This window comes from Salvelinus fontinalis, chromosome 39 (assembly GCF_029448725.1).
Source record: "Salvelinus fontinalis isolate EN_2023a chromosome 39, ASM2944872v1, whole genome shotgun sequence".
Taxonomy (NCBI): Eukaryota; Metazoa; Chordata; class Actinopteri; order Salmoniformes; family Salmonidae; genus Salvelinus; species Salvelinus fontinalis.
Window position 1 is genome coordinate 17,288,067 of NC_074703.1, and position 12,147 is coordinate 17,300,213.

The 12,147-nt window shown below is 46.1% G+C and overlaps 1 protein-coding gene across 10 annotated transcripts in view; it reads right to left on the reverse strand.

The window, feature by feature from the left end:
• LOC129838290 (myotubularin-related protein 5-like) overlaps positions 1-12,147 on the reverse strand; it is a 74,955-nt gene that overhangs the window by 15,087 nt on the left and 47,721 nt on the right. For 7 of the 10 annotated variants that reach the window (XM_055905168.1, XM_055905167.1, XM_055905166.1 and 4 more), the window contains 16 exons: positions 10,387-10,464; positions 10,032-10,145; positions 9,662-9,790; positions 9,468-9,566; positions 6,907-7,117; positions 6,351-6,463; positions 6,013-6,162; positions 5,643-5,711; positions 5,361-5,519; positions 4,887-5,179; positions 4,454-4,626; positions 4,126-4,199; positions 2,177-2,369; positions 1,949-2,076; positions 1,553-1,728; positions 40-176 (listed from right to left, as the gene is read on the reverse strand). In XM_055905168.1, the coding sequence (XP_055761143.1) occupies positions 40-176; positions 1,553-1,728; positions 1,949-2,076; positions 2,177-2,369; positions 4,126-4,199; positions 4,454-4,626; positions 4,887-5,179; positions 5,361-5,519; positions 5,643-5,711; positions 6,013-6,162; positions 6,351-6,463; positions 6,907-7,117; positions 9,468-9,566; positions 9,662-9,790; positions 10,032-10,145; positions 10,387-10,464 (2,296 nt within the window). The remainder of the gene's footprint in view (positions 1-39; positions 177-1,552; positions 1,729-1,948; positions 2,077-2,176; positions 2,370-4,125; positions 4,200-4,453; positions 4,627-4,886; positions 5,180-5,360; positions 5,520-5,642; positions 5,712-6,012; positions 6,163-6,350; positions 6,464-6,906; positions 7,118-9,467; positions 9,567-9,661; positions 9,791-10,031; positions 10,146-10,386; positions 10,465-12,147) is intronic. The other 3 variants (XM_055905169.1, XM_055905170.1, XM_055905161.1) reach the window with 1 other exon arrangement.

Consider the following 12,147-nt stretch of genomic DNA (forward strand, 5'->3'; position numbering starts at 1 on the left):
CTTGACGTTGCTACTTGAGTTGTCAACACCATGTCCTACCGGAGAGCTCATCCTCGTCCAGCTCTGACTGCAGGCTGCTCCTGTTCTCCCAGGTGGGAGGTGAGTACTTCTTCCGGGTCACATGCTGTCGACCGATCGTCCTCTTGGCGCTCTTCACCAGGTTTTTGGAAAGTGTCCTTTGGAAGGGTGGAGGGAGAAAAGGTAAGAGGAGGAGTAGAGAGGGAAGAGAGAGATGTAAAAGGGTTCAAAAGATAGTTAACTTCAGTTAAAGCTAAACTTTATGACTTCTACTTCCTGGGTCACATTCATTTGGGCACACCATAGCAAAACACTTTGCAACAGAAAATGAAAACAAGCGTTTCTTATTGAACAAGTTTAGATCGCACCTCCCTGTTTTGGCCTGTTTGCTTCCATTTCATGTCAAATGAATACAACCCTGGTTAGAAATGTAAAGGTACAAATGCACTGACTGGGTACTTAGAAGTTTAATTAACCAGTTCATTAAATCCAAGGCACATCCCTAATGCAGACTCGGCGGTAGTCTGTATGCATAATTAAAGCTAATGAATGCATTAAAAGACTGCTAGTTGTCCCTGCTCACTGCTGTAGGGGGGTTGGGCCCGCATTGTCGTGAGGTTAATATCAGTGAATGAATGGAGTCTTTTAGTGGTGTGACGACTCGGGGAGGAGATGGAAACACCAGGGACAAACATGGAGGTGCCATCACTGTTTCCACTGCTGCATTACTCAACAGATAGAAGCCATCTCTCTGAGAGCTTGTGCTCTTTTCATACCCCAGATGAGAGAACGGGAAAAATGAGTGACAGGGAGAGAGAGAAAGAGTGGGGGATGATAAAGTAAAAGGGAACTCTGGGGGTCTACTGGCAGTGACAGTGGACAGAATAGAGTGTAGGATGTGAAGCTGCATTCCTCTGTACTGACCCTGCCTGGAATAAGTCAGTGTGCAGCCAGCAGAACTAAACAGTCTGCATGCTATATGGACCATTTGTGGTTACACAAGAACAAGGGTTCACACTCACTGAAGCATTTACACTCGCAAGCAGAAGGTCTATGAAACCTGTTTAATGAATACATCACACCAGACACTGACTTTAAATCAGAGACCGTCAGATAAAAACGCCCAAGGTTTGGATATATTCTAAACTGTCAGGACGGTTATGAAATGTAGGGCAATAATGTGGACTACTATATCTCCAGAGGCTGCTGCTTGGGGCAGGCCGTATATTCAGCTCACATTACAGTGCTGGGGTGTCATCTGTGACCCACATCCTTTATGAGTAAGCGCTTTTTAATTGGATGTTCTGTACTTGACCTGGAGGATGTGAGAGGAGTGAAACTTCTTACAGATTTACACTCTCTCATTACTAATAATCTGCTGACTGACGATAAAACTGGAACGGTACTGACGTTTTATACAACGCTGATGTGAGTTGAAATGTGTTTGGCATGTGTATGCTCTTCCTGTTTCCTTTTAGTGTTGTTTTGGTTCTTGTGGTTGACGTGCGTGTGCGTTATATCTGTCTCGTCTTACTTTATTGACTGGTTCTTGTCCTTGGTCTTGTGTTCGACCAACGTCTTGCCACTCTGGCCCACGGTGAAGGCGAAGGTTCCCTGGACGTGCTGTGGGTAGCGGAGCTTGTGCATGTGCTTCCGGAACACCTCGGCCAGGTCCGATGCCACCTCCTCATCAAACGCTATCTTCAGCAGCTACAGTAGGAGGAGGGCGATATTAGGAGAAGTGTCAGAAAAACACAAATGAATGAGTGTTCTGTCAAATTTTAAATGGAGAGAGTTACAAAGCAGAATGAGAGTGGGGGGGTGGGGGTAGCAGGGTTGAGGGAAGAGAAGCTATGAAGGCCTAGGGGCTTGGTGCTTAGGCAGTAGGGTGATGGATATGAGAGTGGAAGGATGGAGGGTAGAGGTGTACCTGGAAAGTGCAGGAGCGTAGCTGTAGACCCTCCTGTATGAACTGGTCCATGGACAGACTGACAGAGATCCTCTTCTCCTTAGTCAGGGAGGCGATGGGGAACGACCGAGTCACCACCTGCTCACCCACTGCACAGCAACAACACTCAGGGTTAGAGAGAAAGTGTGTGTGCATGTGTGTATTACTGCCAACATGTGTGTGCATGTTTGTGTATCAACACCCTCTTACCCAGCGGGTCGTTAGGCGTGCCCTTGAAGATGAGGCGGTAGGTGGTGAGGAAGATGGCCCCCTCGGCAGGGAGGAGGGGTGGACCTCCCAAGGCCCCCGTGGCCTCCTCCCGGCCGTCTGAGATCAGGTGCACCCGCATGCCGTCCATCACCAGCTCCTCCCCCGCCAGAAGAATGGGCCTCAGAAGCTTGGGCTGCAGCACGAGAGAGGGAGGAGTGAAGGAGAGAAGAGGATAGGGGGAAGAGATTGGGGACAAGAAGAGACAGGGAGGGCAGAGGAAGAGAAGGAAGAGGTAGATGTGGGGTAAAGAAACGAGAAGAGTTGATAATTGATGGAAGGAGAAAAGAAAGCAGATTGAGTAGCGGGACATGGTAGGTAAGGATGTTAGGGAAAGAGAGAGACAGTAGAAGAGCTGTTAGTGCTCTATGTCCAACAGAACTCAAATGTATAAGCCATCCTTACATTGGTGGTTCTATATTTCAAACCAAATTAGAGCAAATTCACCACAACAAATGGCACACGTCAATCCAGATGCATGTTGAAGCACAAATGTATCACACGACAGACAGTTGAAAACAGAGACATCAAAATGGAGACATTTGATTGCAATTTGTTATTTTTGTTAATGTTACATAACATAAACGGTTTGCCTAAATCTCAATTGGCTGGTGGGATCTTGGCAAAGACAACCCTGATGCTCAACAAGTAAAACAAGCAGACGGGAAAATACAGCCATGTTTATGTGGTTATTTTTATAAAGTTGGATATGAAACCATTCAAATCTCTTAAGACTGGTATCATATAAATGGCAATTTTGAGTGGTTTAGGGTTTTCCCCTTCAAAAGAGGTAACATGTTTACAACCATTTGTATATTTTCTCAAATTGTTCTCACAAAATCATCTAACAGCATTCTTGGATGTATAAAGAGGTATTCAAAGTATGAAGAGTGGCAGGTCTAGTTTCTGTTAAAGACCTATAGACCATTTGGTTCAGGGCATTGACATAATTTCCTGTCCCGAGCGACCCTGGAGAGGCCTACGCTGGGGCAACTACACCAAACAGAGCAGCTCAACTCATAATAGAAAATTAAGGCACTCGTTTTGTAACCCATTTCATAATCTGTTGTGCAACAGCTAATACCCTGGGTCCAGCTCATTGGGAGAGTATTTAACTGGAATTCATATGATATGAACGCTCACGAAGGGGGAAAAAATCTAGAGCATTCTGGGAGGTGGAATCAGGCCAAATGTGAGGCGCTCTCTGAGGTATTATAAGATGGGATAAACACAGAAAACTCACAAAAGGTAAGATCCAATTAGACTGATATCTGATACAGGGCATCCCTGAGCTCTTGGTTGATGCATATGCTAGGACACTGCTTAGTTGCCATTAACACAGCAGACATGCCAATGATGCCGTGCTAAGCTACCATCCCTCTCCAACTGCTGGCAGAAAACTCCACAGAACAACCAGAGCAAACTGCATTCTTCAGTCTGAAGGAACAAGTCAGTGACACAGGCTGTAGTCAACCAGGTCACTGAGAACTACAACCCCCAGCATGCACTGTTCAGGCTGTTGTCATCTACCAGGTTCATGTTCAATAGGCACCAACTGGAGAACATGTAATGAAACAGAAAATCCACATTCTTGTTCATATTGGACAAAGTCAGGTAGTACCACCTCCTTTTCAAAACATTTGCTCGCATTTAGTTCCAACTGAACGAGACCCCGGCTTCTGAGAGGAGGGGAACTACATCAACCCAGCATGCACTGCTCAGACGTATTAGTGTGAGTCACACATGGTGCTGTCGCTGGGACAGACGTACCTGCCGTGGGCGTGGCACTGTGACACTGAGCTGCAGGGATTGGTGCAGAGGGGGTTGGGCGGAGCTGGCCTGGGCTCTGCGTGGCTTTTGTCCAGCGTAATGTAAAATAAGGAATTGGTTACCTTTTGGATCGGTGGCAGTCGCTTACTCTCCCTGTGGACTGCATCCAGCGTCTCGATGTGCATCTGAACGATATCTGTGGTACAATAGGAGGGGGAGAGAGAAACTGATTAAAACTCTCTCCTAATACACAATTTGAACTCTTGAGAAAACCTGGGTCATTTTCATTACGGAACACAGTAGCAAAACTAAAACAAGTGTTTCTTATTGGACAAGTTCAGGGAATCCCTCCCCGTCAGTCTTTTTCTTCCATTAAGTGCCTAATGAATACAACCCTGATCTGTCAAGGTTCACAACATGAGCGCCAAAAACACAAAATGGAGGTTCCACCTGGTATCATGGTGTGTAGTGCCTTGAGGTGCTCGTTGGTCACCCCACTCTCGTTACACACTTTGTCTACGAAGCGGTTGATAAATCGCACCACAGAGTTGGCCACGTCAGAGCTCTCAGCGTCCTCAAAGCCGCTCTCTGTGTCGTAGCTCTCCGCCATGCTGCCAGCAATGCTAAACAAAAACAACAAAGGCATCTTAGGAACGACCAATGTGAGCTTGAACATCAATGTTAAAGTCTTATCCCTAGGCATATGTTTGTTGCTGGTTCCACTGTAAGTTGTTACAAAGCTGTCCACTGTTTGATAAGCTGTTTTTAACATGTCTGTTAGTGAGAAAGCTGTTTGGTATGTTTTTCTGTCTGTGTATACACGTGTGTGACTCGTTGTTGTTGTTGTTGTTGTTGTGTGTGTGTGGGTGCGTGCGTCCCCCACCTGTTGGTATACCTGTTGGTGACGTAGCTGTTGCTAACACTCTCCACGTCCCCTATCCCGGACCTGTTGAGCAGGCGGTTCTTGCTGGTGTCCAGGGGCAGCAGCAGGTAGGACATGCGGTTGGCGTAGTGGATAGCCTGGCTGAACACTGTGCTCTCCTCCTTCTGCACGCGCTCACTCTGCTGCTCCTTGCTGAGCGTGGGCCACAGCCTGCTCTGCTCTGACGCCAGCTCCAGAGCACCCAGCAGCTCCTGACCTCCCGCTGCTGGACCAGACTCCTGCTGACCGCGAGACTGGGTGGGTGGAAGGGGAAAGGTCAGATGGGGTCAATGTATGGATGTACTCCAAGGACTAAGTACCATTATCAAGGAAAAGGCCTCGGTTGTGTTTTCATTACTGTGTTTGATACTAATATACAGGAGCGTTAGCATAAAAAGGTTCTGCTTGTTGTGTAATTGTAGGGTCTGTTCTTACAGAGGTTGACTGCTCCCCCCCGTCTGCCTCCAGGTACAGGGCTCTGATGTGGTTCTGGACATCACTGTAGAACATGGCCTCCCAGAACTGCATGTTAGTCCACACCATGTGCTCCTGCACACAGCTGTAGGCAAACTGGGTGATGCCCGCGCCTAGTTTCTGCCAGACAAACACACAAGGCCACACAGAAGCTTTAGAAACAGACCACTTTAAAGCTATGATAAAGGACAATGATTTGTTTATTTTGTATTGAATAGAGATTGTTTGTTTTTTGTGACTTACCCTGCAGAAGGCCGTGACCAGGGGAAGGAGGATGGCCGCAATACCGTGTTCATCCATGTGAGAGCAGTCCTGAGTAGGAGAATAGAGGTCAACATCACCATACTCTCTCAATGTCAGCCATGCAAACACACCACCGATTAGGTTCCATTATTCAGTGTGTGATCTCATGAAAATATAAAGGTCTCCATTGCAGTGTAAAAATAGGTAGCATGGTACTGTTTTGAAAAAGTCCCAAGGAGTTAAAGTTATTGCTTTCAGAACTCCTTCAATACTCCTCCTCGTTCTATGTACTGAACCCGACTGTGTGCTGCGGTCTACAATAGAACTTTGTGTAGAAGAGGAGAGCATTTTCTGTGGCGTCGGCATGTACCTGTAAGGTGCAGTTCATCATGCGGACGATGTAGTCAAACTGCTGGTCATCCAGCACAGCTCGGTTCTGCAGGACGTGCTGGTTGAGCTCCTGGGTCAGACACACCCTGGCCGCCCAGCCCTTCAACGCCCGCAGTACCGCTGGCATCAGCTGGGGGGGGGGGGGGTTTGCAGACACAGGACAACATTAGGAGATTAAAGGGAATTATTATTATTTATGTATTTTAAATCACTAGACTATCATGTAGGTCAAACCTCTGAACTAGCTATAAATTGTTAACACCTTTATCATTCCAAAATGGCCGAGCACTGAGATGCTGTTGTGGCCTTGTCTCTCACCTTCTTGGCCTCCAGCATCTTGTTGTCAAATATGTAGGTAATGCAGTTCCTGACCACCTCCAGCCTGCGAGCGCTGTTAGCCAGGACATGACCATGCCTGTCCACAATGTCTCCTGGAGGAACACCACGACTCAGCGGTTATTATATCACACTCATCAGTCTACACTGAATCCAGCTCAATTAAACCAACACTGAGAGATAGATGGGTCACACAGAGGTTGTCCGAACACAGTGGACTGTCTGGGGGGCATGTCGGGAGGACTGTCTGGTGGACCCGACACACTCATGAGTCTATACTGAAGCTACACTGAATCCAGCTCAGTCAAACCCATGCTGAGAGATGGGTCACACAGAGTTGTTCCTATCTATCTAACACAGTGGCCTGTCTGGAGGCCTGTCTGTGTCTGGATCAGCCTCTTTACATCAGTCTTTCAACCGTCCATTCACTGCACTACTTAATCCCACCATCTCATGCCTATACTGCTCCACCCCCCAGCCCACACGGTCCCCATCAACCCCCTCCAATCAGTCTTTCCCACCAGCTTGGCACACTCACCCAGTGGGGGTCCGGAGGGCACCATGCCTTTGAGCTCGGCCTTGACCACGGGTGGTGCGGTCTGGAGCTTGGCGGCGGCGTGGTCGATGAAGAGCTGGACCGTAACGTCATCCAGCAGAGGGAAGATAGCCAAGTTCTTGGGGTCATTGTGACCAGGGCTCTCAGCTGGCCGCTGTACCTTATGCATGGCCACGGCAGGGTACGGGTTCTCCTGATGGGGGGAGAATAAAAGGGGAGACCATAAAGGTGTAGGGGGAGAAAGGACAAAGAAAAGAGGTAAGTGGTCTCCTCTTATTTTAGTTACTACATTACATAGATGGAGGATCTTAATTTACCTATATTGTCACAGCAACAGGATTTGAACGCTTAGTCCATAATGTTACTTGATCGGTGGTTAGGTTATTAGCTGGCCAAAAGTAGGCTTCATGAAAAGTGCAATAGGACGATTCCATGTCAGCATGGCCCGAAAATATTTTGGGTATCTCAGATTGTTCATAGAAACTTTATTGGAAGGAAGGATGGTTGATACTCTTCGTACATTGAAACACAAACCATTTCGAGAAAATCCTGAAAGTGAAAATTTCAGGCCCTTTTTAGACCTGTATATGCCTCCCCTGTAAGACCCAATGATCCGTGAACCGTACATGATACAGACATACCTCAGTGTCATTATACACTGCTCAAAAAAATAAAGGGAACACTTAAACAACACAATGTAACTCCAAGTCAATCACACTTCTGTGAAACCAAACTGTCCACTTAGGAAGCAACACTGATTGACAATACATTTCACATGCTGTTGTGCAAATGGAATAGACAAAAGGTGGAAATTATAGGCAATTAGCAAGACACCCCCAATAAAGGAATGGTTCTGCAGGTGGTGACCACAGACCACTTCTCAGTTCCTATGCTTCCTGGCTGATGTTTTGGTCACTTTTGAATGCTGGAGGCCTGCTGGAGGTCATTTTGCAGGGCTCTGGCAGTGCTTCTCCTGCTCCTCCTTGCACAAAGGCGGAGGTAGCGGTCCTGCTGCTGGGTTGTTGCCCTCCTACGGCCTCCTCCACGTCTCCTGATGTACTGGCCTGTCTCCTGGTAGCGCCTCCATGCTCTGAACACTACGCTGACAGACACAGCAAACCTTTTTGCCACAGCTCGCATTGATGTGCCATCCTGGATGAGCTGCACTACCTGAGCCACTTGTGTGGGTTGTAGACTCCGTCTCATGCTACCACTAGAGTGAAAGCACCACCAGCATTCAAAAGTGACCAAAACATCAACCAGGAAGCATAGGAACTGAGAAGTGGTCTGTGGTCACCACCTGCAGAATCACTCCTTTATTGGGGGTGTCTTGCTAATTGCCTATAATTTCTACCTGTTGTCAATCAATCAATCAATTTTATTTTATATAGCCCTTCGTACATCAGATAATATCTCGAAGTGCTGTACAGAAACCCAGCCTAAAACCCCAAACAGCTAGAATGCAGGTGTAGAAGCACGGTGGCTAGGAAAAACTCCCTAGAAAGGCCAAAACCTAGGAAGAAACCTAGAGAGGAACCAGGCTATGAGGGGTGGCCAGTCCTCTTCTGGCTGTGCCGGGTGGAGATTATAACAGAACTATGCCAAGATGTTCAAAAATGTTCATAAGTGACAAGCATGGTCAAATAATAATCATGAATAATTTTCAGTTGGCTTTTCATAGCTGATCATTAAGAGTTGAAAAACAACAGGTCTGGGACAGGTGGCGGTTCCATAACCGCAGGCAGAACAGCTGAAACTGGAATAGCAGCAAGGCCAGGCGGACTGGGGACATTGCCTACAAGTACATCACATTTCCAGTGTGGGTTCTCTGCTACTTTTAAAGTTATGATACATTTTATGAGCACCACCAATACAATGAATGGGGAAATTAATTCAACGGGAATTCCCTCTGCTGGTGATTTGCTGAATGTGCAATCCGACATGAGGCTGTGATTGTTAATGACCTATTATGTCAATTACAATGTATAAAATTGATAATTTCTTCAAAAGTAGCAGAGATCCCACATTGGAAACTGTGTGTTTTAAGAGTAGGGTTCCAAATAATGTATTAAAATAAACAAAATCAAAAAGGGTACTTTTGAGATATGAATAGTAGTTTTAATGTTGAATAAATTAATGTAATTCTTTTATATTTTAGAATCAAGACATACCCCATATTTTAAAACACACTATAAGAGTAAAATGACACCAATATGTTGTCTGCATCACATACAGTTCACGGATCATAGGGTCTTATAGGAGGCATGTACAGTATCGGTCTAAAAAGGGCCTAAAATGGCTACTTTCATCATGATTTTCAAAAAAACTATCTGTGATACCAAAAATATTATTGGGCCATGCTGGCGTGAAATCGGCCAATACTGTTAAAATAACCACGTTAGTGTGGGTTTTCAGGGAATTTTACGCAAATCACAAAGCTCATCAGCATAAATTCTAAGCAACAAAAGGGTGATCAAATTAAGATCCTGCATCTATAAATAAAATCAATAAACATGTTTTTCATTTTTTTATGCACAACATACGTTTTTGAAGAGCTGCTCGGCCAGCTCCTTGATATGGTTCATGACTTTGTGCGGGCTGCACTCCTCCTGGCGAATACGCTCCACCTGATTGGCTATCAGCTGTAGACACAGGAAAAGAAAAACAGAAGTTAGAATGCTTTTTCCTTCACATCTTTACCACTGATTGGGGAGGTGTGTGTGGGGGGTGTGCTCACGTCATCAAACAGGTCTGTGGGTCTGTAAGGCGGCCCTCTCTCCGATATGAACCCAGCGAATGCCATACCGTCCAGAACCTTCATCAGGAAGTCATCCTCAGTCAGAGCCCTCTGGCCCAGGAACGCAGCCTGGAGGAACACACACTCTCATCAGTCCTGAGATTCTTGTTCCACTCTTCCTTTCTAAGTGTTAGACTCAAAACAGTTTGCAGGTCTGTTTAGAGCTAAATGTTTTTCTCCTCCAGGCAGACATTAAAGTGATATATTCCATTGTGTTCATAAAGACCGTAGTTAGTTCCAGGCTTGTATGAACACAACATAATATATCACCTCAGGAATTAAGTTCAGAGAGGTAGAAGGTGATGTATACCTTATGGAAGCGGATGACTGGTTCAGGGTGGATCCGGATGATGTGCAAACACCAGCGATAGCCATGGAACAGCTGGCCGAACAGCCACAGAAACACCGCCCGGATCTCCTTATCCTGCAACACACAGACAGGGAATTATAACATACTTTGGGGTAAGTATGGGACAGCTGGACAGTAAGCCTGGGAAAGCTCAGAAATCCAGAGACCTTGCTGCAGCATTGCCCCAAACAAAGGGACAGAGACTTTCTCACATTTACATTTGAGTCATTTAGCAGACGCTCTTATCCAGAGCAATTGTATAAATTATTTTTCCACACACACACCTTCCACTGGGGATAGAAGGGCTCTACATTACCTGGATCTTGAGTGTGGAGGGTTGTGTGGAGGAAGGGGGGAAGGCATGATCAGCTATCTCCAGCTCTGGGTCCAACACCTACAAACAAGATGGCAGGAGTCACATTACAACAACATGGACAGAAATATCATCTAACAGCCTTCTCATTACATCCGTTCAGTTCATCAATATTATTCAGTACATAAATCCTACAGCAGCTGCTGCTACATTTTGGCATTCGGACACCGCTTCATCGGGTATCATAAATTACAATACGCTGTCAGAAGCTTTTAAGAAGATGAGAATTCTTGGAAGCCCCTCTCATAAATGAGACCGATGTGGCTTCAGACTAAGCAGCAAAAGCCCATTAACTAAATTAGCTGCAGAATCTCCTATTCACAGTCCTATTTATGTTTGGGGATGGTGAGGTGAATTAATTCAGCTAATTGTGAAGAGAGCAGCAGAGTACCTAGATAAGCCCACACCCAACGGTTGCTGCCCAACCATCTCTAGAAGCATCACTGCATCAACCTTCACCCACCACCCCCCTCCACACACACATTGCACTCCACCAACCCCCACATAACTTCTCCAGATGGTTAAACAAATTAACTATCCCTCCAGTTGCAAAAGCTATCCCTTTTCACACATTGCAATTATCCTCTCTGTGCTGGTCTGGGTGAAGGTCACTTAGACTCAGGCCTGTTATGTTATGTGAGCCGGCTGGGGGGCTGAGGCTTGGACAGCGCTGCACAGAGACTGACAGTGCACAGACAAATGCAGGGTGGAATGGACCCCACGATCACACACTGTGTTTCACTGGTTATGGAAGAAAGCATGTGTGCATACACGTCACATGCACATAAAGTGTTTTATTGACTCAGAACACAACAAAGGACTAGCACTTCCAGTGAAATTCTCCCTGCATTACAGGGCTCTGGTCTCATTCCAGCCATGCAGGGTCACCGGGCCAGCACTACAAGTCTCTATGGCCCACAGGTTAGGACAGAGGGAGACAGGGGGAAGAAAAGAAAGGAGGACAGAACAGAGGGAAGTGGGAGAGGCCTGTATATTGTATTGTAGAATGGTCAGGTCCCATCACAGGACTGGTTGTTCTGAGATGGAACAATTTTACAGTCCCTATTACTTACCAGAGCAGGTATTGGCTGGTACCTAGCTCTTTCCACTGTGTTGTTTTTCAAACATCTAGGAATGTTTAAACATGGTAATGAAGGACAAGGGGGAAGTATACTCGTTGAGGAGCAGCTCCTTTTCAATGTACCTCTGACCGAGAGGACACAATAACAGCCTAACCCTGTCTCATTCTCTCTCTTTTGCCTTTTCTTGCTTTCCCTCCTCATTTGTCCCTCCCTCCTCCTCTCCTGTTCAGTCTAGCCGTAACAGATTGGCTAGTAACCGTGCAGATTGAGTATGGCTCATGTTTCATGCCCTCCAGCCAATAGAGATCATAGAGACCAGCCTGAGATAAACCCCATTGGCCTCAGACAGACAGCCTTGGAGAGTTACAAAAGCATTAACACTGTATAGTCACATGTACTAAGATATAATTCACCACGGACTTGTGTCAAAAAAACAACCCAAAATGGTTCTTCGATAACAGTTAAGAAAAGTGCCAAAAAGCTAATGAAGTATGCATTTTGAGCAGTTCCGAGCAATGTCGGTCTGGCAATATTCTGAGTAATCTACGCAAGTCCATATCAAATGTTCCATCATATTAAAACATACAACTTGACTCTTATCCTGATAAAGAAATGAGGGGAG